General features: G+C 45.4%; 1 protein-coding gene across 1 annotated transcript in view; it reads left to right on the top strand.

Moving 5' to 3' along the window:
* DSCAM (DS cell adhesion molecule) overlaps window positions 1-27737 on the top strand; it is a 336030-nt gene that overhangs the window by 204519 nt on the left and 103774 nt on the right. The window contains exon 11 of the mRNA XM_081859359.1: window positions 1434-1607. Within this exon, the coding sequence (XP_081715485.1) occupies window positions 1434-1607 (174 nt within the window). The remainder of the gene's footprint in view (window positions 1-1433; window positions 1608-27737) is intronic.

The following is a 27737-nucleotide window of genomic DNA, read 5'->3' as shown; positions in this document are numbered from 1 at the left end:
ATCCATGGGTAATACAGCCAATCATATCCTTTCAGCCCTTTGAAAGGTCAGGCAGCATTAGCATACCTAGTAATTTAGTTCATGATTTACCTAATGCATTAATGTTTTCTGTTCATATAACAAGAGTATTATTTCTGGCCCCACTTGACTCTAACCAAATATATGCAATTGGCAGATTGTATTTATTTTTTAACTTAAAAAACATTACATGGTGGATGGTGTCCTACCTACCTAATTTTCTGTATGGCATATTTGGGTATCAAAGCTGATTTAAAAACAAAAACACTAGGTCCAGCCTTTCAGAACCTACATGTTCTTTTGAACTACTAAACTTTAGACCTCAGTGCCTTTTAGCCTTTGATTTCTTTTTAAAAAGTCACTCAGAAATCTTATGGTTTTGGAAGCTGTTCATGAGAAGAATGAGGACTATGAAGTAGGTTAAATGATCTTTCTCAATGGGTCAGCTAGCTTGTTAGCCTTTTAAAGCTTACTGTTCAATATCATTGGTGTTGTAACCATATTTGACTGTCACTTGAATATCACTGTTCTAATACAAACAGGTAGCCAATACTTGCCATTGTTGTTCCAAGTGCTATTTGCTGCAGGCACCCTGAAAATGATGTGGCCAATGCAGTTGCAGTGGGCCCTAACCCATCGTCTTCCATCATCTCAAGGAAGATTTACATGGGGACTTTGCCAAACTTTCCCAAGGAGTTGTGCCCAGGTCCTACATTGTTACAGTTCTGGAAGCATCTGCAGGCCATGAATAGCCTGCAGATTAGTCCTGAAGAACATCTGTCTGCTGGCATGTACTGGTACACGAGGGCAGGGGAACTGCTTCCAGCGGTTTCTTCCACACCACTTTAGAAATATCAAGATGAAAGGAACCACATGGGCAGCATAAATATCCTAGTTTCCTTCCACAGAGGCATTCCACTGCTTCGTTTCTTGTTTGCTCTGTGTTCTATTCCCAATGTTAATTTTATTTATTTATTCTTTTGGTGTCATGAGGATTGCATACATTTCTGGATATTCAAGCATAAATTGAGCATAATTTAGCTATCAGGGAACTAAATAATCATAATAAAAATAAGTTTTATTATTTATACCCCGCCCATCTGGCTGGGTTTCCCCAGCCACTCTGGGCAGCTCACTGCACTAAACCACAATAAATATGGTTGTCAACCTAAGTGCTTTATTTTCAATCTGGCTCACAGCGATTATTACAAGCATCATAAGAACGCCTTTTTCTATGTGATTTGATTTATAACATTTTGTCATAAAGCAGTCTCTCCTTCCTCGCCACCCTCCAATTTAGTGGAGGGGGTCTGAAAATCCTAGGTCACTTTAGTTTGGTTCTGTCCATGATAACACTCTTCTCCCCTCTTGTGTCTTATTTCCACCTTCCGATTCACCTTTTATTCTTGCAATAGGTGCTGGAGTCCCCCAGTTCCAGCCAATTGCATTGAATGGGCGCATCCAGCTTCTCACAAATGGCTCCTTGTTGATCAAGCATGTGCTGGAAGAAGATAGTGGATACTACCTCTGCAAGGTCAGCAATGATGTGGGGGCTGACGTCAGCAAGTCCATGTACCTCACTGTTAAAAGTAAGAATTTATTCCTGATCCAAGTAATAACTATTAAGTTGCAAAGGCATATCTGTAATCTCCTGTATTTAAATATATAGACAGAAAATGCTGGGTACAACTAGAGGAAGATTAAGTGTGCAAGGGAGGGGAAGAGTTGACACTGCATATCAAACATTTCAGTCAACTTCTGGGACCATATTTGGAGCCCCTTGGAGTGGTCTTACCTGGGGCTCCTACCTGGTGCTTCCCATATGTTTTATTGTAATGTATTTATTGCATTTATATTTTCCTCCTTTTCCTCCAAGGAGTTTGAGGTGGCATACAAGGTTCTCCCCCTCCTCCTTTGCTCCCCACAACAACCCTGTGAGGTGGGTTAGGCTGAGAGGCAGTGACTGACCCAAGGCCACCCAGGAAACTTCATGGCTGGGTGGGGGATTTGAACCCTGGTCTCCCAGGTCCTAGTCTGACACTCTAACCACCACACCACACTGACTTGGGGGGGGGAGATATAACTCCCATCAGCTCCACCCAGCAGAGCTGCGGCTGATGGGAGTTATAGACAAAAAATATCTGGAGGGCACCAGGTTGGGAAAGGTTGTCTTAGGGTATGGGACACCTTTTGTATTACATTGATATATTAAACCAAGACAGAGTTGATTCAAATCACTGCATAGTGCTTGAGAATGCTTTCACCAGGGGATGCTTATTCATTATTTTTAGTTTTCATAATGACAGCATCTCAGCTCAAGGTCCCCTGTTTCTGTCACTATGAGAACTGATGATTTCTCAACAATAGCATGCATCCTTTGTTCTGCAGTCACTGGGCCAGATGTTCCCAAACTCCCCCCCCCCCCGTGGACCACTTGAAACTTTCTGATGCTCTTGGTGGACCACTTCATGATTTTTCTGTTGTAGCAATTGTAGTGTGCTGTGCTAGATGCTGTTTGATTTCTAATTTTATTCTTAATTGCTTCTTTTATTTCTAATATTGAACTCAACAGGACTTACTTCTGAGTAGCATGGTTAGGAATGTGCAGTTAGTTATTTTCCATTAACTTCAATGGGTCTGCTCTGAGTCAGACTAGCTTTGAATACAACCTAATGTTAGAAACACCTAATAGCAATGCAATTAAGATTCGTATTCATATTTAGAAGAGTTTGGATTTCTATATCCCACTTTATCACTACCCCAAGGAGTCTCAAAGCGGCTAACAATCTCCATTCCCTTCCTCCCCCACAACAAACACTCTGTGAGGTGAGTGAGACTGAGAGACTTCAAGAAGTGTGACTAGCCCAAGTGTTTTAATTTTTTCTTTTTCTTTTTCTTTTCTTATGTGTTAACTCTTGGTTTTATTGCATTCTGATGTTCTTTGTATGTTTATATACTTTGTGTTTTTCTTTATGTAACCTTTTTCTTTGATAAAACTTAATAAAATATTATTAAAAAAAAAAAAAAAACAAGAAGTGTGACTAGCCCAAGGTCACCCAGCAGCTGCACGTGGAGGAGTGGGGATGCGAACCCGGTTCACCAGATTACGAGACTACTGCTCTTAACCACTATGCCACACTGGCTGACTTGCCATGGAGCGCCTGAATGAAGCTCATGGACCACTGGTAGTCAGTCCATGGACCACCATTTGGGAACTCCTGCACTAGGCCATTCATAGTAAATAGCCACATTTCTCAAAAAAGAGGTGGCGGTATGGCTGGCTCCCACATTATGAGCCATTTTGACAAGTTCAACAAATATGTGTGTGTCAGGGTTTTAGGGAGAGAGGAGACAGAGAGCGAGGGCGAGGAGGAAGAGGACGACAACGAGCCGAGGTTGTCCCAAAGTCCGTCTAGCGAATCAGAGGATTCCCAGAAGGGAGCCCCCCTGGTCAGGCCAAGGGGCAATAGAGAGGGAAGCAGTCAGAAAGAGGGGAACGAAGAGGGAATCCCCAGTGGGAGTGGCAAAGCGGGACCAGCTCCCCCGTCGGAAAGGAGTGGAGGGGGGGGAGTTGCCAGTGTGTCAGAAAGAGCAGGACAGGAAGGAGGAAGGGGGAGGAGTTCGGAGCAAGACGTCCTGCCTGAAAGGGAGGAGTGTAGTACCGAGAGCAGCGTAACTGTAGAAAGGAAGGTCAGAGGCAACGTACGCGCGCCAAGTTCAAATATAGAGGCGCGCGGAAATGAGGAGAGCTCTGAGGAGGAGCCTGGTGCCAAAGCACGAAGGAGGGGGGAGCAGGCGGGAGAAGACTCAGCCTCTGGGGAGTCCCGGAAAGAGGGAAGACAGGGGGGCAGGAAGACCCTGCGGAAAAGGAAAGAGAGGAAAAGGTGGAGCAGTACAAGCCTCTTAAATTGGTGCAGGGGAGGGACGGACTCAGAGGGGACTTCTAACATCTAAGGGTAACAGATGCGGAGCCACGGAGTTGGGATGTAATGGCTACAATGATCTTCAATAAATCCTTTTGTACATAACTTGGACTGGACTTTGGTCTCTTGTGAGCTGGGACCTCGGGTGGCTCTGACAGAAAGTCCCCTCCACAGAACGCAAAATTTTTTTTTTGCAAAGCTCACAAACGGTAACGGCCATGAGTGCGGAGGATCAGCTGACAGCGCTGCGGAATACAGTGTCCGAACTCACAGCTGCAGTCCTTGCGTCTCAGAAGAAGCATGACGAAATGGAGAAGCGCTGCCAAGACCTGCAAACGAGGTGGGAGCGTGCAAGCAGGGAAGGGTTCCCAGGGTCCAGATCAGAGGGAATTGGACTTGGAAGGAGGGGGGGCAGCCTAGTCACCCACTTCGATGGGAACCTGAAGCATTATCCCAGTTTCAAAGCAGACGTTTTGTATGCATTGCACTTGCTTCGTCATGACTTTAAAGATGAGGAGGAGAAAGTGAGGGATTTGTTCTGGGAGGGTCTCAGCGGTCCCATTAAGGATGAACTTGCCAGGGGAGACAGACCTCAGACCCTGGAGGAACTTGTGCAGAGGGCTTTATCGATTGGGATAAGGCACGAGGGGCGTCTTTGGCACAATGAGGAAGAACGGCAGGTGCGTCCACCAGCGAGGACGTCTTCTTTCATCCCCAGGGAGTTCAGTCAGTCACATCCCTCGCCGCTGGGCAGGCAGGGGGAGGAGCCGATGGAACTTGGTGGTGCTAAGGCTCAAGCAACAGCCAGAGCCCCGGCTTCCGGTGCAGTAAAGGCGAAGCCTCCTAGAGGGACCAGGAAGTGTTACATCTGCGACAGTGCACTGCACATGGCGAAAGAGTGTCCCCAGAGGCTCCAGAAGCACACTGCAGCTTTAGCAACGGTAGCAGCAGAAGTGACCCAAGAAGAGGAGCCTCAGGGAAACGGCAATGCCTGGCTGGAAGCACAAATGCTGGGGCTCAGCCAGGCGGATCTGTAGAACAGTCCTCAGCATTTTTGCAACCTACAGACCCTTTACCACCCAAGCCAGCAGTGCAGCTCACCGCAACACTGCAGTTGCCAGATGGGACCCCCATAGAAGTGCCCCTCACGATCGATTCCGGGAGCAACGCCGATTTCGTGGGGATGCAATTTGTCAAGCAGCATCGCATAGCGCTTCTGCCAGCCACAACACCTCTGAACGTAGTCACGGTGGATGGCAGGAAATTGCTTGGAGGGCAAGTGGTGCATCAGACGCCTCCCATGGTGATGCGGATTGGAGATCACCGGGAAGTCATTAGCTTCAATGTCACCCACCTGTCTGACACGCCTATAGTATTGGGCATGAGTTGGCTGGAGAGACACAGTCCTGCTGTAGCGTGGTACCAACGCCAGATCACCTTTTGCTCATCGTACTGTGCTCAAAACTGCATCCAGTCGTGCCAGGAGGAGGGGGCTGAGCAGCAGCTGCGACTGGGCATGGTGCAGGCAGTACCTAGCAAGTACGAAGGGTTCCTGGAGGTTTTCTGCGAGAAGGAAGCTGACCAGTTGCCGCCCCACAGACCCTATGATTGTGCCATCGACCTGGTGCCAGGGGCGCAGTTGCCGACTGCAAAGCTGTATTCCATGTCTGAGGACGAGATGCAAGAGCTCAGGGAGTTCATAGAGCACAATTTGCAGCGCGGATTCATCCGGGAATCGAAAGCGGTGGGGGGCAGTCCTGTTTTCTTTGTAAAGAAAAAGGACACGCCCCAAAAAAGACTTATTGTGGACTATAGGTCCATAAACAGTATGACCAAGCCCAAGGCCTTCCCCATGCCCAAGATAGATGATCTCCTGGCAACCGTAAGGAAGGGGAAGATCTTCACCAAGTTGGATCTGCGTGGAGCGTATAACCTCATACGCATCCGGGAGGGCGATGAGTGGAAGACGGCCATGTTCACGCCTCTGGGCACGTATGAATACAGAGTTATGCCATTTGGTCTCCAAAATGGATCTCACGTCTTCCAAGCCTTTATGCATCACGTGCTAGCGGGACTTCTCTACAAGAAATGCGTGTGTTTCCTCGACGACATCCTGATCTTTTCGGAAACGGAGGAGGCCCATGAGAAGGATGTAAAGGAAGTCCTGCAAAGACTACGGGAGAACAGGCTCTACGCCAAGTTAGAGAAGTGCCAGTTTGATGTGACGGAGGTGGATTTCCTAGGCTACAAGCTGTCTGACAAGGGGCTGGCCATGGACAGCGCCAAGGTCCGCGCGGTGTTGGACTGGAAGAGCCCCCGCAATCGGAAGGAAGTCCAGAGATTCATCGGCTTCGCCAACTTCTACCGCAAATTCATCAGAGGTTTTGCAAAGGAGACGGCAGCGATCACGGACACTCTGAGTTCCAAGAAGAAGAGGTTCGTGTGGACGGAACAGGCAGAGCGCTCTTTTCGGAAGCTTAAAAGCCTTTTCGCCTCCGAGGAGCAGCTGCTGCACGTGAATCCAGGCAAGCCCATGCGAGTAGAGACCGACGCGTCAGACAGAGCAGTTGGAGCCGTACTCCTGCAAGAAGATCCACATGGCAACTGGAGACCCGGTGCCTTTTACTCCAGAAAGCTCAGCAAAGCGGAGCAAAACTACACCATATGGGACAGGGAGCTGTTAGCCATTCACGCAGCTTTCAAAGCGTGGCGACACTTCCTCATAGGAGCCAAGCACACAGTACAGGTCCGCACGGATCACAAGAACCTAGAGTATTGGCGCACGGCGAAGCTCCAAAGCCAGAGGCACATGCGCTGGGCGGAATTCTTCGCGGATTTCGACTTTCGGATAGAGTACGTCCCAGGAGATTCCAACGTTATAGCCGATGCGCTATCCAGGAAACCGCAATATCTCGATGAAGCGGCGCCTGTAGCAGCCAAGCACATTTTCGCACCGCAGGCGTGGTCGTGCGCTGCCGCCACAGTAGATCTGGACGCGGTGCGACGCGCGTTGCAAGTGGATCAGTTCGCACAGTCCAAGATGGAGGAATTGCGCAGAGGTGTGCAGAGTGGCGAAGAGTTCCAACTACGCGACGGGCTGCTAACTCGCAAAGGTGCCCTCTACGTGCCAAGCGACGAGCTTCGCGCAAAGGTTCTGCAGCAGTTGCACGACGCCCCCAGTGCGGGCCACTTCGGTAAGGAGAAGACAATAGAACTGGTGGCAAGAGACTTTTGGTGGCCCCGGATGCGTGGAGAGGTAGCGGATTACGTCGCCAGGTGTGACACTTGTCAGAGGTTCAAGCCAGTACACCAGAAGCCAGCGGGGCTGTTGGAACCGCTGGAAACGCCACAGCAACCGTGGGAGAGGGTAGCTCTGGACTTCGTTACTGACCTGCCCAGCTCCAGGGGGAAGACGGCGGTACTGGTGGTTGTGGACCTGTTCACCAAGATGGCGCACTTCATTCCATGCGCAAAGGTGGCGACGGCGGAACAGACTGCCAAACTCTTCATCGATCACGTGTTCAAGGTGCATGGGCTGCCGCAGTCCATCCTGTCCGACAGGGGGCGCCAGTTTGTTTCCAATTTTTGGCAGAAGCTTTTAGGTATCCTGAACGTCAAGATCAACCTCACGTCGGCAAGACACCCACAAACCAACGGCCAAGCTGAGAGGGTCAACGCGATCATGCAGCAGTACCTGAGATGTTACGCCAACCAGCGACCAGCAGTTTGGGTGGACTACCTGCCGATGGCAGAGTTTGCCTATAACAACACGAAGCACGCGTCCACGGGGGTGACGCCGTTTTTCGCGAACAATGGTCGTCATCCCAGAACCTTCCCGGGGTTCGTGGCACCGGGAGAGGGGGTGCCGCAAGGAGCCGACCAGTTTGCAGCGGGGCTGCAGGAGGTGCACGAAGAGTTGCGGAGACATTTAGAGCTGGCCAAGCAAGCATATAAGGTGCAGGCTGACAAAAACAGGAGAGAGGGAGAGGAGATCCAGGTGGGGGACTGGGTGTGGTTAGCGGCCCAAGCGATGCCAGCCAAGTCGTTGGCCAAGAAGAAGCTGGGGCACAGGCAGTTAGGGCCGTACCAGGTGGAGGCTAAAATCAACCCTGTAGCCTTTCGACTAGCCCTCCCCGAAGGTTCCAGAGTGCACCCGGTCTTTCATAGATCAGTGCTCACTCCCTACAAGGCACCGCACAGGTTTCAGGAGTCTGACACAGTCACGCAACAACACACTAAGTCACAGGAGAGGGAGAGGGCGCCTAGGGCCGAACCACTCAACGAGGTCACAGAGATCCTGGACTCGAGATGGGGGCAAGAGGGAGTAGAATATTTTCTAGTCAGAGAGGGTGCCCCAGTCAGTGCCAATGGTTGGGTGCCGGGCTACGCCTTAGACGAACCTCTTTTAAAAGACGAGTTCCATGCCCTTTTCCCTCATAGACCCATGCCAGCCGAGTACTTTGATGACTGGCTCTTTACGCCCACATGTTCAGGCAGCACTTTCCACGGCTTTTCTTCAGCCGAAGAAAGGTCGCCGGACTCCAACTCGCCCAGGGGATCGTGTTCGGGGGTGGACACAGAACCCTCTTATTGGTGGGACGAGCAACCAGAGGAGGACTGGCGCAGGAAATGGCTGACGGGACCTTGGCAGGCAGCACCGGACCAGGTACCAATGGAGGAGGGAGAAGAGAACACCTTGGGTCAAGAACCCGAATTCGAACAGTCGTACAACGAACCGCAAACAGAGGAGATGGAGGTGCAGAATCTGTATCCTGCGTCCGCCTCCGAAGAGCGGCAGCTTCCACAACCTGCACCCGATGAGCGGAAGGGGGGAAGGGGGGGCTTCGAGGGGGGGATGGATGTCAGGGTTTTAGGGAGAGAGGAGACAGAGAGCGAGGGCGAGGAGGAAGAGGACGACAACGAGCCGAGGTTGTCCCAAAGTCCGTCTAGCGAATCAGAGGATTCCCAGAAGGGAGCCCCCCTGGTCAGGCCAAGGGGCAATAGAGAGGGAAGCAGTCAGAAAGAGGGGAACGAAGAGGGAATCCCCAGTGGGAGTGGCAAAGCGGGACCAGCTCCCCCGTCGGAAAGGAGTGGAGGGGGGGGAGTTGCCAGTGTGTCAGAAAGAGCAGGACAGGAAGGAGGAAGGGGGAGGAGTTCGGAGCAAGACGTCCTGCCTGAAAGGGAGGAGTGTAGTACCGAGAGCAGCGTAACTGTAGAAAGGAAGGTCAGAGGCAACGTACGCGCGCCAAGTTCAAATATAGAGGCGCGCGGAAATGAGGAGAGCTCTGAGGAGGAGCCTGGTGCCAAAGCACGAAGGAGGGGGGAGCAGGCGGGAGAAGACTCAGCCTCTGGGGAGTCCCGGAAAGAGGGAAGACAGGGGGGCAGGAAGACCCTGCGGAAAAGGAAAGAGAGGAAAAGGTGGAGCAGTACAAGCCTCTTAAATTGGTGCAGGGGAGGGACGGACTCAGAGGGGACTTCTAACATCTAAGGGTAACAGATGCGGAGCCACGGAGTTGGGATGTAATGGCTACAATGATCTTCAATAAATCCTTTTGTACATAACTTGGACTGGACTTTGGTCTCTTGTGAGCTGGGACCTCGGGTGGCTCTGACAGTGTGCATAGAGGTTTCCCTTATATATGGGGAAGAGCTTTGTGTCTTCATGTGCACTGTTGTCTTGCAGAATCTAGGACTGGACCATGCCATAATGCAGTGGGCTTTTTTCTACCCTATTGAAAGGGTGGAGAGTCATGCTCATGCCTTTAAGCTACATTCTACTTTCTTATTTCTATCTCTTGTTTTAGATAATAATTTGAACTCTGGCCTTTTGGATTAACACTGAGTTTCTAGAATACGGGGACAGTTAGGAATATTCTTCGTTTTGTCCTTCAGATTTGTCATCAGTTGGTTGCAAAAGCTGTTATATAAACGACGGGTCTCCTTTCTTGAGAGAGGGAATAAAATAGTGTGAATATGCCTGACTGACTCTTGGAGGTCTCAAACCAGGCACTCCACTCTTGTCTTTTATTGGACGGGTCAATAGTGGGTTCCTGCGTGTTACCTTGTGGAAGTGCTGCGTAAGGAATATTTCCATGGACTCCTCGTGTCATGAGAGCTGGGCCTAGCATCAGTAACGCAGTACTTCAGTCTGTCAGTCAGGTGATGACCTACCACTGTGTTACTGAAGTCCTTTGAAACACATTACCACAAGTAAGGAGAGTTTTATGGCCCACTAGACTAGTGAATAGAGGGATATAGGCTATGGAAGATTTTGCTGAGGGTGGCACTTTTATCTGATTCACTGAGCACATGAAGGTTATGAACCATTCCTATGACGGCGCTTTCGCTTTGCTTAATAGGATTGTGTTCACTAAATAAATAGCTGTGCTAGGGTTGTGGTTTCAAGGCCTGTGGTGCAGCAACCTCACAGAATCGTATATAATTTCATTTACCCAGAATGCAATGTCTTGGCCCATAGATCTAGGAAACCTGTGGGGCCAGCACTTTACACTGGGGACAAATTTAAGTGGCAGGTGGCTACTGTGGATGGAAACCAAAACGTTGCCTGGGGGCCAGGTGAGGAGGATAGTGGCAAGTTTTTTTAAAAAAGGCATGTCTGTATGGGGGTTGTGTTTTGGAGTGAGGTAGAGGTCAATTGACAGCACTACGCTGAGGGCCCCCTGAAGTTTGATGAAAGATTCTGAATACTAAGTAGTGCTGAACATTGAAGGCTTTGAAAAGATTTAGCACAGGTCTTTTCAGGGCATACTAGTGGCATTAATCCCTGGTTGAAAATGTGTGTTTCTTCTCTAGCTTAGTTGGTTAGAGCATGGTGCTGATAATGCCAAGGTCACAGGTTCGATCCCTGTATGGAACAGCTGCATATTCCTGCATTGCAGGGGGTTGGTCTAAATGATCCTCAGGGTCCCTTCCAACTTTACAATTCTATGATTTATTGATATACTGTCTCAGTGATGAGAGGACTTTTTGTCCTAATTAATCTGGAATGGTCCAGTATAACACACAAGACAAGATATGAGGAATTGCTCACATTTTGCAGTGTTGGGCTTTGTTTGTTTTTAAGAAATCAGGCAGAACAGCAGTTTTCCAAGGCAACTGTTAACAGGCCAGTTGTAGATTAGTAGTAACGCAGTGCCTTTTAGTAATCAGGTACAAAAAACCCCACCCTAGCTTCTCCTTGGTTGACAGCTATACACAGTCTTTGTCTGATCATGCCATGCAGTTTCATGTGTGATAAAAGAGCATCCCTTATCAAATAAGAGCAGGGACCTCTCTGGAGAGTCAGTTACTGTTTGAATCTAATGAAAGCTCCTCCGGCTCTAAGATAACAAACATAGACATGCAATGCCATGCACTCCCCCCTCTCTCTCCCCCCTCCCCTCCTCTCTCTGCACACTCACACGTTCAGTCTTGCATTTGAAAAGCAGTTACCACATGCACTGTTTGTTAGGCGAGACTGCCTTGAGCCAAGCATACATTAAAGGCAGTTGAGAGATCAATAGGCAGAATTATATGATTGGTGTTTCATAGGCAATAGCAATAAGAACCTCTGTGGTGTTCTGCAGATCTTTTATTCACGTTCATGCTTTCATTTGTTGCTTTATTGTTCCTTTGTTGTATTTTCCTCCACCATTTTCCTTGCTTCTTACACACACGCACATGCACCCCTCCCTGCTGCCTTCAATATTGGCTTTTCTGCTCCAGTCCTGAGGGATATCTGTACTACTGCAAGCCTCAAGCTCCCTCGCAGTGTGACTCACTGCTAGCCATTAATTGATCCCACATAATGTGTTTGCCCAGCTCTGCAAGGTCACACTCTAACTGCCTCTCCTTCTACTCAGAATGAGAGGAGGGAGGGAAAAGTGCTACAGGCAGCGTTTTCTGGGTGACAAGGTTAGAAAGAAATGTAGTTCTCAAAAATGCAAAAATGATTGACAGATCTTTTCCGGGTAAGCCTCCTCGTCCACCCTCTCCCAGTGCATTCCTTAGTAATTAGAGGCTTTTTGGGCAAACTTTACTATGATAGAGCTACTGAGAAACTAATGCCGATTAAGAAGCATCATTTAGGTCACGAGAGTCCAGGAAGTAATTTGCTGCTCTGAGGAAGATGTATGTAAAGATCAACACCTCTCATCTCACAAACCACCAGTAATATGTTTTCACAACTTGCTAGCAGTTGAATAACTCCAATATTTTAAAATGAGATAATTATACACAAATAATTATACCTTTTTATATAAAAATGATCTAGTCTGCCTACTTGGGACTGTGTTGCAACAACTGCTGTAGCAAGCCAAACAATACAACAAAGCATCTGCTGTTCTTCTCAACAACAGATGCATTATTGACTCAATCAACTTTCCAGAGGTGCCATTGGTTTCCAGAGACTTAGGGATCTCCAGATGACTTGATTATTGATTATTCTTCTTGATTTGCTTGCACAAAGCTTATGTCTTGGTCAGACTCTGTCCAGTCTTTATCAAGCATTCATTCCGATTTCTTTACAGGCTGATTTCAGGACAATGCACATTCATCCTGATTTGCTTGCAAGGTGCTAAAAACTTTCCCATTTTTCCACCCGTCCCACACTTTTCTGTGCTCCCCCCCCCCCATCACTTTCCTAACTACAAATAGTCTGTTGTTGTTTTTAAATAGTGGATTTGTTGTGCTAGGGTGGCAGGATGCATTTCAATCATTTTAGCCCACTTTAATTGTGCAAAACTAAATTTCTGGTATGTGCTTTCTTCCCACAAAATAATGAGAGCTTGGAGGCACCCTAGCCATATGCAGAATTAATATCTGATGTTTATCAGGTATTCGTGATGCCAGATATGGATATTTGGAACATTTACGTGGAACGATATTTTAAAATATATATGAATGAGATTATGGCCCATTTGTGATTCCAGGCTTTGTGTGTATGTATATGTATATGTATATGTATATGTCTCATTTGCCTTGCAAAATGACACAGAAGTGCCTAAGTAAATAAGTGAAGCACCTAAAGGCATAAACACCACAATCTACTGCTTCCCAATGAGCATGTGCCCTTAAGTCTGTGTAAAGGCAGGATGCATCTGCCTGATTTTTATTTTAAAAAATACTATCTGTGGTTCGTGATGAAGAAATATGGCCAGGAATTACCAAATGTAAAAGTGACTGTGAGTGGAAAAGGAAGATTAAAACAAAACAAGAAAACAAAGTACTTTTTTTTTTTATTTGTGGCACCCAGATAATAGAATAGCCTCCTGGGGATATAGTAAAATCAGGGATCCTAAGTGATTTTGGTTTTTCACAACTCATTGTAAATTACACTGCAAGGAGGTGATCCTTTTGTTTTCAGTTCTCTGCCTTGTGAGTATAGCCTTCATGCCTTCCCTGCCTCCCTTCCCCTTAGGCTTTCTCATATAAGTCTCCGGATGCTTTATTTATTGCCACTATACCATTCTGGCAAATACCTAATTGCTCATTGCTTTATACGTTTTATATGTAATTGTCATTTAAGAATATCAAATGGAAAAGCTGAGTTTCTGCCTGATGAAAGCCAAAAGCTGTGGAATGTATAAAAATAAATGGAAGCACTAGAATCACCTGAATTTGCAGTTGTTATCCTCAGATGCATGCTGGCACATGATAACAAATCAGTATTTTTTATATTACTGTGTTTGATCGCACAGCCAGACTCAGAGAGGAGCTGCAGGAAAATTTATGCTAAACCTTGAAAACATGAAAAAACTTTCCCTAGACACAAGAATTTGCTCTTGTTAGTATAACAGGCATTTTTTTTTTTTTACTTTGGTCCTAATGAGGTCCTCCCACCATGCGAGAAGAACAAGCTCCAAGTGCTGTTTGCTGCCTCTTCAGACCATCAGCACAGCTTTGATTTAAGGACTTGCACTTTAATCACCCATCATGTGTCATTACCCCGACAGGCGGCAGCAGCCGCAAGATACAAGCTCCAATAAATTGCATCGAAAGTCACTGAAGCGATCCTTTGTTGATTTTCTTTTACAGCTATTCAATGGCAGATCAGCTGTCATAACAACACAGTGCCCGTGGCAATAGGGTGAAATTAAACGTGAAGTATGTTCAAGGTAGCGGGTAGAAAAACTGGAATATCCTTTTTCCCCCTGTTGATTCTAATGCTTTTTTACTCCTCTCAGTAATGCCGAGCCCGTGGCAATTGCCTGAAATGAATACTGTATCTTTGTAGGATAATTGCCACATATGCCCTCATACAAATGAGTACCTTACTATCAGATCCCCCACCACCACCGCTCCCCCCCCCCCCAAATGAGGATACTGGCTTTAAAAGAAACACACACACACAAAGGACATCTTATAATGAGACTTTTTAACAAAGAGTGACAGCATGCCCCCAATCTTTCCTTCTTCCTTTTACTCTTATATTAGAGACTAGAGTAGAAATGTTTGTGGCAGGGATATAACTCACTTCAGATTATTGAAAATGTATGCATGGATAAAAACACAATATGCTACAGTATTTTTTTCATTGCTGTGTATGGATAATGTCATTATTTAGTTTAGTCACTAGGTGGCACTGGACTTGCTTGTAAGTCCAGTGCCACCTAGTGGCTAAACTAAATGGTGAAGTCAGGAGTTTCCTGCATCTGTACTGTTCTCGGCTGGATCTAGAAACATCAAAGAAACAATTCAGTTAAACGTGTTGTAAACTTCATTTACGGAAGTTCCGTTGGCGAAAAACGGGACTCCACACTATGGTGTCGTAGTGTTGTAGCGCATATAAAGCGCTTTATCTTTACAAATGTAGCTGAGGCCTTTAAGAGAGACAATAATGTTCTCGTTTAACTTCCTGACAGGTATATCTGCTAATCCTTCCATTACACTATGAATTATTGCCATAGTGTTTGTCCTTGAAATAAGTCACTTCTCTAATACCTGAACTGTCTGATGATTGTATTTTTAAAACACCTTCACAGGAAATACTTAGTTGAGAAAGCAACTTTATGTATAGGAGTTCTCCTATACAAATATAGTGAAATAAAGGTAAAGGTACCCCTGGCCGTTAGGTCCAGTCGTGGACGACTCTGGGGTTGCACGCTCATCTCGCTCTATTTGTCTGCAGATGGTTTTTCCGGGTCATGTGACCAGCATGACTAAGCCGCTTCTGGCGAACCAGAGCAGCGCACAGAAATGCCGTTTACCTTCCCGCTGGAGCGGTACCTATTTGTCTACTTGCACTTTGACGTGCTTTCGAATTGTTAGGTGGGCAGGAGCTGGGACCGAACAATGGGAGCTCACCCCATCGCGGGGATTCAAACCACCAACCTTCTGATTGGCAAGCCCTAGGCTCTGTGGTTTAACCACAGCGCCACCCACGCCCTGTTTAACATGGATGGCAATAACTGCTTCTGTGTTCCACCAGTGCATTAATCAGAAGAGTGTGCTGGAGTTTGTCTTGGAGAAAGATTCAGCGTCACCAGTATTTATGTTGGTGCAATATCCTTAAAATTTGCCAAATGGGGTCTGTCAAGGCCCATCACTAAAGGCCTTTAGAACAGGCTGAAACACTTTTTTTGTTGTTGGTTATGTTTGTTTAATAAGTTTTCATGGGCTGAAGTGGTTTTATCCATAATTATTTATCAGAGGTTACTGGTATGGAATGCTTATTTAATATTGTGGTGGCTTTTTGGTGGTTATTTTAGTGTTACGTTTCATGGTTTTGGAGTTAATTGATGTTACTTATATATTCTAGTGGAAGTTGCATTGAGAGCATTCAAGTCCTTAAAGGCAGCCTACAACTATTTTAAATACAATGAATGAAATGGAACATGTCCTACAAAACAAGCAACATGAATATCCCAGATTTCATTCTGTCTTTGCGTATGCCTCTGGGACTCAGCTTCCTCTGCATGGGCAGCACTCTTCCTATATCTGTGGCCTCCTGATGGCATTGGACTCCAACTCGCATCAGCTCCAATCAGCCAATGATCAATAATAATAATAATAATAATAATGTATTATTTGTACCCTACCCATCTGGCTGGGTTTCCCCAGCCATTCTGGGCGGCTTCCAACAAGGATTAAAAATACATCAAAATGGCCTTGGCGGAGGAAGAGGCATGTGGGGAGAGCACACCGCCCCCGGCAGCGTGATCCCGGCGGGGTGCTATTGCAGCTGCGCCCCCCCCCCCCGCGCTGGGCGGCACACCCCTACGGACAGAGAACAGGTGGGGACGCGTGCCAGCCCCGCCCCCACCTGCTCTCTGCCCCCCCCCCCCCGGTGCTGGAGCATGAAGCTCTGCCACTGCGTCTGGGGGGCTGCTTCCTGGGGGGGGGGAGAGGATTTCCAGTGGGTGATCTCTTTCTCTGCCAGCTTCCTGCCACTTGATATGGCACCTTTCCTCAGTCTAATGCCTTCCAGACAGTAGTGCTCTGAGGAGTGACCCAGGTGGAGTGGCGTTACTCAGCTGCCTTCCAAACATTAAGCTTGCTGCCAGTTCCTCAGAGGGAGAGGAGTGGGGGTCGGAAGCAAGGCAGGTGCAACACATGGCAGCAGGAGCATAGGATGGGCTCCACCGCCACCCCACACCTCACTCCTTCTTGCCCCTCTCCCTCTCAGAAACGGCACTGATGCTGGGCATTCAGAAGGCAGCCCTATTGCCTGCTGCTTCCTCCAGATGTCTTGCACTACAAACCCCATCAGCTCTAGCCAGCGCGGCCGATGCCCAGGGATGAAGGGCGCTGTCATCCAACAACAGCTAGAGGGCCGCAGACTCCCCACTTCTCTTGTAGATGTCCTGCTGAAATTTATCAGCATATTTAGCCTTCCCCCCCAGCATTGCAGGACTTCTGCTTAACCCTATCACGCCATCGGCTGGTGGATGCTCAGTATAGGATTGGGTCTCACTGAAATCTCTAGGACTTACTCTCAAACAACCATTGTACTGAGGGGCTTTTGGATTTGATGTCTCAGGTTTTTAACTTTCTAAGCTGCATTTTGAAGAGTGATATTGATTCTCTGACACTTTTGGACTATTTCCCCCTATATCTTAGCTCATGCACTTCATGAGGCAAATAAGCCTCTTGCAACAATGTGAGCAAAATCACATTAAAAATGTAGGCTACTGTACAGCAGTAAAGCAATTTTTGTGACCATGGGGATTTTGTAAATTTCTTAAGTGTAAAATGGGTGATGTCTTGACGTGCGGAGCTTTCACTCACTCTTTTTCTCTGTCTTTTCATCCTCTTGTTCTGATTCATTTGCCACCCATTGCACCATCCACAGGACTATAATGGAATGTAAAACAAGCTGGTTAAGACGTGTGCTTTAATCTTGGAAACCTTCCGTTCCAAAAGAAATGTATTTGAAACCATCCTTGCATTTTTAAAGAAGTAGTTTAGCCATGAAATGTTCAGCCCTATAGGAAGGCTGACTGCAGATTTTAGGAGCATTATATTAGGCTTTTAAGTAAATATATGCCAAGTATTTGACAGCAGCATTTCATTCTGCTTATGGCATTATTTGGAAAGCTAGCCGAAGAGAGCTCTAATTTTTCGCCTGTCTTGAACTTCTCCAATGACCCAGATCTCATTTTCTGTACATTATACCAGACTGAAATATACTGGTATGTGAAAATCATCAGCAATATCAGTTTGGGTTTTACCTTTAGAAACAATATTTTTCTATTGATTTCTGTTTCTGTTGATTCTTCCCACCTTATGAATTTTATTATGTTATAACCAAATTTATACAGTGGTGCCTCGCAAGACGAAATTAATCCGTTCTGCGAGTCTCTTTGTCTAGCGGTTTTTTCGTCTTGCAAAGCAAGCCCATTGATGGCTTAGCGGATTAGCGCTATTAGCGGCTTTTAGCGGCTTTTAGCGGCTTATCGGCTTATCGGATCAGCTGATAAGCGGCTTAGCGGCTTAGAAAAAGGGGGGGAAAGGGGAAAAAAACCCGCAGCAATTCGCAAGACATTATCGTCTTGCGAAGCAAGCCCATAGGGAAATTCGTTTTGCGAAGCATCTCCAAAACGGAAAACCCTTTCGTCTAGCGGGTTTTCCGTCTTGCGAGGCATTCGTCTTGCAGGGCACCACTGTAGTAGCTCTTGAGGCCTTTTACAGGAATTTTTGGCTGGGTGATTGCCCTCTTGGCAGTAAGGTAAAGGTAAAGGGACCCCTGACCATTAGGTCCAGTCGTGACCGACTCTGGGATTGTGGCGCTCATCTCACTTTATTGGCCTAGGGAGCCGGCATACAGCTTCAGGATCATTTTTACATTCTTAAGTTCAGTTCTCCAAATTTTCACATTGGTTTGTCATTTTTTTAAAATACCACATCCTTGTGAAAATTCAGCATTTCACTACAAATTTATCCTGAAATATGCAACTTGGTATGCTTTTTTGCCCAAGGGGCACATTTTTGCAAAGCCTTTTCCCCTTATATAATGCATATTGTATGCTATCTTTGCAAATACCTGGATTTTTTTGCACACTTTACCCTCCCATGCACAAATTATGTACACATTGCTTGCTTGGAGAATTGCAATGCAGAATTCAAAGAAGTACAAATTTAAAAGAATGCTTCTTTTTCACTTCGTATGTTTTTTCAGAAATGGTGATTAGGCAGGTTTGCCTATAAATGACAACTGAATTGAATTTCTGCCCCATCTCTACTCCCACGTAAAGGTGTATAGAGTTGCAACCTCAGAGATGGTTGGTGGGAGTTTTGAGTGGGTGGGATTATGTGCTAATGCTGACACCATTTAACTTTGCACCATTTTGAAAGGGGGGGACTACAAATCAGTGGCATGATGAAGCATAAATTCATGAATAAATCTGGATTAATAAACAGACGGATCCCATGCAATGTCTGGGACAAAAGTGTTTTAGCATGAGGAGGTGAGGAGAAAGAGAGAGACAGCGTAGATGCTTGAAAACAGGAGGCACAGCCAGGAGAAATGGCAGAATAAAAGATGAAACAGATGGAAGAAATGAGAAAGCAAAAGTAGGGGGAGAGGAATATTTAGTATTATGCAGACTTCATATTTTTTCGCTTGTGTGAATGTGTGTGAGAGGGAGGGAAGGAGAAACTGAATTTTGATCTCTTAAATAAGTAGTCTCTTTTCTATGCAAGATGTATTTTCTCCATTTTTTTCTCCATATGCCTGCTTGTTCTTCTTTTTTTCAAAGTCCTGGTTTGCAGGCCACATTAAACCAGTTTAATACAAATGAGCACCATGCTAGTTCACGCTAGTCAATTGCTGCGGTAGTGCTCCTCCTCTGTTTCTTCTGTACTGTGGATAAAACAAACATGAGTCTGGCTTCTCATGTCCTCCTGGGCTTGTGGCTTGTTTACTTTACTCCAAAGAAACCACGAGTAACCAAGGTGACGTTGATGGTCTAGATGAGAGCCAATAAACTGAAGCTCAATCCTGAGAAGACTGAAGCGCTGTTAGTGGGTGGTTCCCTAGACCAGGTGGATGGGAGACTGCCTGCTCTTGAAAGGGTTATACTCCCTCTAAAGGAACATGTACATAGCCTGGGGGTGCTCCTGGATCCATTGCTATTGCTTGAGGCCCAGGTGGTCTCAGTGGCATGGGGTGCCTTCTGTCAGCTTCGTTTGGTGGCCCAGCTCTGTCCCTACCTGGACAGGGATAGCCTAACTGCTTTGGCCTATGCTATGGTAACCTCTAGGTTAGATTACTACAATGTGTTATATGTAGGGCTTCCTCTGAAGACAGTTCAGAAACTTCAGCTGGTGCAAAATTTGACGTCCAGGTTGCTCACCAGAGCAAGAGGAGTTGAGCATACGACATCTATCCTGGCCTGACTGCACAGGCTGCCAGTTGGTTAACAGTCCCAATTCAAGTGCTGGTGCTCTATAAAGGCTCAGGACCTCAATACTTTAAAGACAGCCTCCCCCCCCCATCTGCTCCCCGGTAGGCTCAGAGGGCGACAACAAGAGAACAAGCCTTTGATGTGATGGCTCCTCGTCTGTGGAATGCTCTCCTCAGAGAGACTCACCTTGTGCCATCATTACGTGTCTTTAGGCACCAGGCAAAAATAGTCTCTTTACCCAGGCCTTCAGTCATTAAACTATCTATGGCCTTTGAAATGTGAGGGGACTGTTACCACGATATTTTCTGTGGTTTTTGTTACTGCTTTTTATTACTATAAAATTATATTGTCTTGTCTTGTATTATATTATATTATATTATATTATATTATATTATATTATAATTATGTTTTAATTGTATTGTATTTAAATTATGTTTTAATGTTGTACACCACCCTGGGATATTTGGATAAAGGGCAGTATATAAATTGAAGAAATAAAATAAAATTTACAGTTGGTCGGAGAAAACAAACCCCAAACCAGGGTTCAGACAACGCAAGCCAGACTCTAGCTTTCCCCATCTACATGAGACAGAAGCAGCAGAAGAGAAGGAGGAGGCGACGTGGAATCCTTTCGTACATCATGCATCAGCATGCTGATAGTTTACATTAAACTAAGGTTTAATGAGATGTGGGAACTGAGCCAAAATCTACTCTCACTACTCTCATTTTTCCTTACTATTGTTGTCCTTAAGTGGCCTTTCATTGATTTGATCCTCGCCTCCCTTTCCTCAGCTAAACTTCAAACTTGAATGACCTCAGTGATTAAACTTCCATATGTAGATACCGATGACTCACAAATCCACCTCTCCATTCCTGATTTTCTAAACGACAGGCTGATGCAGTTTGCTTTCCACTCAGGCCTGTTGTTTATCTCCAATAATTTAGTGTTCAATGCTACTCTTCCCTGCGAAGTTCAGTAAAGCAAGTCATGTTGCCAACTATATACAAGCCTCATTGACCTGACATAGCCTATTGGACTCAGTTTTGGTAAATCCTCACAACAGAATGTTGAAACAAAATAAAAAAATTCCTTCCAGTAGCACCTTAAAGACCAACTAAGTTAGTTCTTGGTATGAGCTTTCGTGTGCACGCACGAAATATCTGAAGATATCTGAAGAAGTGTGCGTGCACACGAAAGCTCATACCAAGAACTAACTTAGTTGGTCTTTAAGGTGCTACTGGAAGGAATTTTTTTATTTTGTTTTGACTATGGCAGACCAACACAGCTACCTATCTGCAACTGGAACAGAATGTTGGTTTTGGTGTGATTAGAAGCAGGAGTGGTGAATGCACAGGTCTTTCATGCTTCCGCCTTGGTCCAGTGCTTGGAAAGGAGGGTTGCTGTGGTTCTTTGGGAATCCAGCCAGGTGTGGCCTGTCCTTCCTTCCTTGTTGTGCTCAGCAACCCAGCAGCTGCATGCTTTGAAAATCTAGTTGCAAATTGGTCCTGGTGCGGGGGCAGAATTGCTTCCTTTTTTTATAAAATTCCGTTTCTCAGGATGTAATTGTACTGCAAAAATGTAAGTAAAAAAAAAAGAGAGAGAGAGACAGAATTATGATGAAAACCAGACACCCTTTTATTCACAAACACTTACCAGATGAAGTCACCTGTTTACAGTGACATAAACACCTGGAATTTGCTCCCCGGGAAGGGCCATCAAGTGACCTAGCCTTCAGGCTACAAGAGGATGAAACAAGATGTTTGATCCAAACAGACGTTTGCATGATTGACAGTGGCACTTTGGGTCAGATCTCCGTGTTTAGCATTTTTGTATTGAATTTATTATTATTATTTAACTCTTCTTAATGGTGTTCACATTGTATTTGATTTTTTTTATTAGTTGCTTTGGGGCACCTATGTGGAAAAGGCAGTTTGTCACTTTATTTTATTTGTTTAAGTACATGGGGTGGTACTCAACTAGGTGTTACTCAAAGTAGACCCACTGAAATGTATGAACATGACTAAGTTAGGTTCATTAATATCAGTAAGTGTATACCCTGAGTAAAACTTAGCTCAGGGGTCAGCAAACTTTTTCAGCAGGGGGCTGGTCCACTGTCCCTCAGACCTTGGGGGGGGGTGCGGACTATATTTTTTGGGGGGGTTGAACGATTTCCTATGCCCCACAAATAACCCAGAGATGCATTTTAAATAAAAGGACACATTCTACTCATGTAAAAACATGCTGATTCACGGACTGCCCACGGGCCGGATTTAGAAGGCGATTGGGCCGGATTTGGCCCCCGAGCCTTAGTTTGCCTACCCATGACTTAGCTGAATACCACCCATGGACACAACTCTGCACATCCAGTGGGAATGTGTATGCCCATTAAAGAAGATAATTGTTTTATCTTTACTTTTCTTTTTGTGAAGTGAGAAGTAGACTCCAGCAAAAACAATGACCCCAGTGTCTTTGTATTGTTTGGTGTGGCTCCATCATATATGTATATTCAGCAGTAACAGCCCTTAAGTTTGGTTGGGATTACTGCCAAAAAAGTGTGCAAAGCCTTAATCAAGCACACTGCTAAAATCTACATTTCTGTGCAACTGTTGGTAAGAGAAAGTTGGCATTCATTTCTCTTGCCGATCTCTGTGAGAATAATAATTACTTTAATTAACCTATCCCAAGATCTTGCAGTATAACTAGGGGAAACAACATTTCTCGGCTAATGGGTCTCAAAACAATGGGTCGTGCACCTGAGCCGAGACAGATTATTCCAATCTTCCCTTTAGAATTTGAGCCTGTATTTATATTAGGCTGCCCAGTCAGTTTAAGATAAAAACAGATCCATATGCTGTATCCAGATGAATTGCTCTTGCAGTCTTTAATTACAGTATGCTCATGTTAATGGTGCCATTACCAGGAGATAACAGTCTCCCCAGAGCCACGCACTGAAGTTGTTTCCTGCGAAAACAATTGTATGTGATAAAGCAGCTTGTCTTAAAATGTCAAAAGAAACCACAAGGTGCCTTTAAGACAATCACTGTGGTTGAAGGGGAATTTACTGTGAGTCAAAGATGTGCGTAGTCATAGACAATGCCCATTAACTTATTCTAAAGCCAACGACATGCAGAGGTAATGATAGCATGTTCAGCCGATATGAATTGATTTTTGAATTGCATGCTGTAGGTTAGCACTGCTTTAACATTCTATTTCCCCCTACTGTCAGTGATGGCTGCGGTTCAGGCGGCGAGACATTTATTTATTGCAATTGCTATCACTTCTCATCTGATGCCAGATTGGGCGCTCAAGACTGACAATTCTGAAGGAACTGAAGTTTGGAATCTCCAGTCAAAATTTGCTTTGATTGGCTCACAAACAAACAAAAGCAGGTGTGCAAACCCAAGCCCAGAAACAGCATGAAAATAGTGTGGATTTTGCTTCCTCAATTGATTCCAAAATGAATTAAACAGAAATACCACCTTTGACATTTTGGTAGGAATTCAATGTTGCACTCTCCCAATTATTTTGTCAGTGCAAGCATTTCAGTTTGTCCTGTGCAACGATATCCCCTCTTTCCTCCCATTTACACTGTTCTGGGGTTTTGCCTGCCCCCCCCCCCCGAGTTGATTGGGGGGAGGTGAAGGGGGAAAGTCCAGTTGCGCTAGCAGGACTCATTGTGCTGGCTTCCACTAGCATACTTACTTAGTTGAATCCAGTTCTGTGTCTAGTACTGACACAGGAGCAAATTTTGTTGAAACTAGAAGTTAAATAGGGGGGAAAGGGCCTTTGTTCATTCACAAACAGCCAGGAAAGAAATTGTCATAGCAGTGTGTTGACAAGCTACCCAGAGGGCTTTACTAAGCTGTTATGGTGGGACATAGTAGATAAGTAAACCTGATGTATAACTAAGCCATTTATTATTACTTTAGCATTTTTCAACACTATCCTAGCAGCAACTGAAGGTTAGAAAATTTTTGGCTCAAGTACTGTAGTGTAATCAGATTCAGTTAATGATCCAGCCTTTTGGTTACTTCACTTGAACTGTGGCTCCAAATATGCTATTGACCAAAGAATTATTATTTGGGCTTTGTTAGTTATAAACGATTAGCTGCATTTTACCTTACGCTTGCAGATATTACCAAGCAATGAAGGCAATGGCCTTGTACCTTTCCTTGTTTCTAAGAAGAAACAAAGCAACACGAAAGTTGTCTCCATTTAAAAAATCCAAAAAACAAAGCAGGATATTTCTAGAAAGCTATTTGTTCTGGAGAAATGTAAGGCTGGAACTGTGAGCTCTGTATTAATAAATGCCTTTATTCTAAGGTCAAGTGAGCAAACAGCGTACAGCAAACAGCTATAGGTCAGCATCCTTTCATATTTCCCAAAACCGTTTGTGGCAGGGCCCTATTAGAATGGCCCCACATTCCCCGATTTTGTGTGCATGTATACAACACAACCATCCTATACATCAGTTGCGACTGGTGGGACAAAGCAGCAATGTGCACCTGACTTTCCAACATGGAGGTCTCTGCCAATAAGAGGGAGGGGTGAGGTGGTGCTCTTCTTCTGATAGCTTCAACATGAGATGGGGAGGGGAGGTGGTGGGGAGAGCAGTGCTGATCACCCCACTGCTTCTACTTCTCAGTTATAGACAGTGACCTGCATGTTGGGAAGCCAGGTTTGCAACACCACCTTTCTCTGCCTTGCTAATTGTTACCGTCTTACATGTCAACGTAGAAGTAAGGCCCATCAACTTCAGTGGGGCTTATATGGGATTGCAGCCCCAGTGTGGTGTTACTTTCTCTTTGGTCTCTTGAGTGACCGCAGCCTAGCACAGTGAATGTCTAAAGACAGTACAAAATTACAGATTACTTCCAAGGTGTGTCATCCTTCATCAAGTCTAGCTGTCTACACGAGCCATTTCCAGAAGGCATTCTTGCTGATTTGGAAACCTTAATGGGTCACTTGTCTTAAGAAAGGGAACAACTGAATGAGTCATTATGTTTTCAGTTTATAGACACAGAGCAGATATCGAGAAACAGGTCTGAAAATCAGGTCTGTAGCTTGATTTCAGCTATTTTGATGTAGTTGCTGGTGCTTCCCCCCAACTAAACATGTGAAAAGACTTTCATGGCCATACAAGAAGTGTCCCCCCCACCCCCCGTCGCACTGGAGTTGAAATCTTTGAGCAAACATTTGCCCACACACATTAGAGATGTATCTGCAATGTTATTGAACATAATTATCTACTTAAAAGCTGTTGCCACATATGGATTGAGTGGGAAGAAGCCATCCCATCCCATCTGTTAGTTGAACAACTTGTACTTGGTGAATAATTAGAGCCCTTCTTCCCTTTCATTTCTCTCGACCTGCTCCCCTCCCCATCTCATGTTGAAGCTATCAGAAGAAGAGCATCATTGGCAAGCATCAGTAAAGTTCTGTTGCCTTCTACCCTTGCAACAGAAAGCAAATAATACCACAGCAGAACACAGACTATATGAAGAGCCAATGTGTGTGCATCAGTTAAAGCTCTATGGCTGGGGGAACCTGCGTCCAAATCCCCCATCCAGGCCACAAAACTGATATTGAGTCAGTCACAAAGCCTCTGTCCAACCTGCCTCACAGGGCTAGGGGACGATGACCGTGTGTGCTGTCTTCAGTACCTTGGAGGAAATTTATGGGGTATAAATGTATTTAGATATCTTTTTGAAATGGCTGAAAAAACAAAATACACCCCATAATAGATATGTAACGGTAAAGGGACCCCTAACCGTTAGGTCCAGTCGCAGATGACTCCGGGGTTGCGGTGTTCATCTCACTTTATTGGCTGAGGGAGCCGGCGTACAGCTTCCAGGTCATGGGGCCAGCATGACTAAGCAGCTTCTGGCGAACCAGAGCAGCGAACGGAAATGCCGTTTACCTTCCCGCCTATTTATCTACTTGCACTTTGATGTGCTTTCAAACTGCTAGGTTGGCAGGAGCAGGGACCGAGCAATGGGAGCTCCAGCCTTCTGATCGGGTTTAACCCACAGCACCAAGTTTTAAAGTTTTGCCACTATGATGTCTGTTGTCAGGTCAGGATCAGGTGAAAAAAGCAAGGTACTTTTAGATACATTGCCTGCAACTGTTGTGGGAGAGCCACATATATCAATACTGCTCTGGGTTGACATTTCAAAGCACCCACCAACAAGAGTACACAGTCTGATTTCATGTTGGCAGCAGACTTGGGATAGCTGCTCTCCACCCATCCCTTTGTTTATACAGCATTCAGATCAGATAGTCTTCCCAGGGACTTACTAGGCAGGGGTCAAGCTGACGTATTAGGTATATCTTTCGAAGACTGCAATTCTCTACTGGGAATAACCCTCTGACATGTACAGGATTGCAGTATTGGCTAACTTGCACTCTGCATTTGTCACACACATTGGTCTGGGTGCTTGGGTACATCATAGACTGAGAACCTTCAGACCTCTCTCTCTCTCTCTCTGGCCCTTGGGGCTGTCCCCAGGCCACACAAACACTGGCCTTCTGTGTGTTCTCCTTGAGTGTTTTTGCCTAGCTGAAGTGTGTCCTTGAACTCTGCTAATGCTTCTTTGTTTCCTGGATGGATGATAAGAGAAGGGTGTGTGAGTGTATGTCGAAACTAGCCTACCACTGGCCCCTGGAAAGTTGCCCAGAAGGTAATGTGGTCCTTTGGTTGAAAAAACCTTCCTCACCTCTGGGGTACAGTATCTAAGAATGCGAGATGCTTATGCTTGTTTTATATGTTCTCTCTCTTGTTTGGAGGCACAACCCACTGCTTCTGCCCAAACTTGGGGAATATTTGGAAACGTACCAAGGAAAGCAGTGACTGCCATCCACAAAACAAGGACCATTTCAACAGTGCGAAAACAGCTTGTTGTCCAGTGAATGGCACCCAACTTGTTTGTTCCTGCAGCCCTTCCCATTTTCCCTCTACATGCTGTCTTTATGTTGTAACTCTGCCCATGCCTGTTATTAAAAACTCAACAATGCCAGTGATGTGCTAATGGCCAAAGCTTTGAGGGCACAAGGGGAACTTAAAACAAATTATAATCTTCTCTCCTCTTATGATACAACCTTTTTTTTTTTTTTTTTTTTTTTTTTTGGATAGGCAGCTTTTTCTGGATAATAACTACCCTATATAAGAGAGCTTCTGTAATTATAAATAGGTGTAATTTAATAGGCCAAGTCAGTAACCATGTGTCAGAATATTGAATAGACTACCAAAGGGAATTGGGTGTTTTTAACCGGCATAATGGAGTATAGAGCATCTTAACATTAATTCACTGGTTTGGACCAGTCTGATGGCACCATCTGGCAACAGCTTGGTGCTTTCTCTCTGTGACTGTTTATTGCAACTGCCTTACAAATGCCTCTTTTTTTTTGTTAAGTTCTGCTGTTCTCCACTTGCCAGCCATAGGGATACATTGTTAGTTGACATCAGAGCTTGGAAAAATATTTTTAAAAGAAGCTAGTTAAATTAAAGGAATTAATCCCAGTTCATATCAGTTCAAGGTTAAATTCAAACATTCCCCCAAAGGATGCTCTGCAATTTTATTCCAGCATTCAGAACATTACAAGCTGCTATGCTGAAGTGTAAAATACACTTAAGACTGAGAAAACATCAAAACACACAGTGGAGTGTGAATTGTTTAATTCATTGTTTCCCAACAATTACGATCTTTAAGCTGAAAAGCCCAGAGAGTCCAGAGAGTTAAAAAATAATGTAAGAGAAATTAAATATGAACTGGAAATCATTCAAAGTTCTACCCCAGAATGAACTCAATTCACATTCAGTTTACCCAGAAATTGTGGGAACTACTTCCAGGTGTAGTTCAGGGATTTTTGAACTAATTCACTGAACTTCATTAAACCGAACAAGTTCATTCTAACCACTGGCAGCAGCACAGTGCACGCTGCTGTGCTGCG

This window comes from Podarcis erhardii, assembly GCF_964252035.2.
Source record: "Podarcis erhardii genome assembly, chromosome: 4".
Lineage (NCBI taxonomy): Eukaryota > Metazoa > Chordata > Lepidosauria > Squamata > Lacertidae > Podarcis > Podarcis erhardii.
The sequence above is the reverse complement of the archived record's forward strand: the minus strand, read 5'-3'. Positions and strand labels throughout refer to the sequence as shown.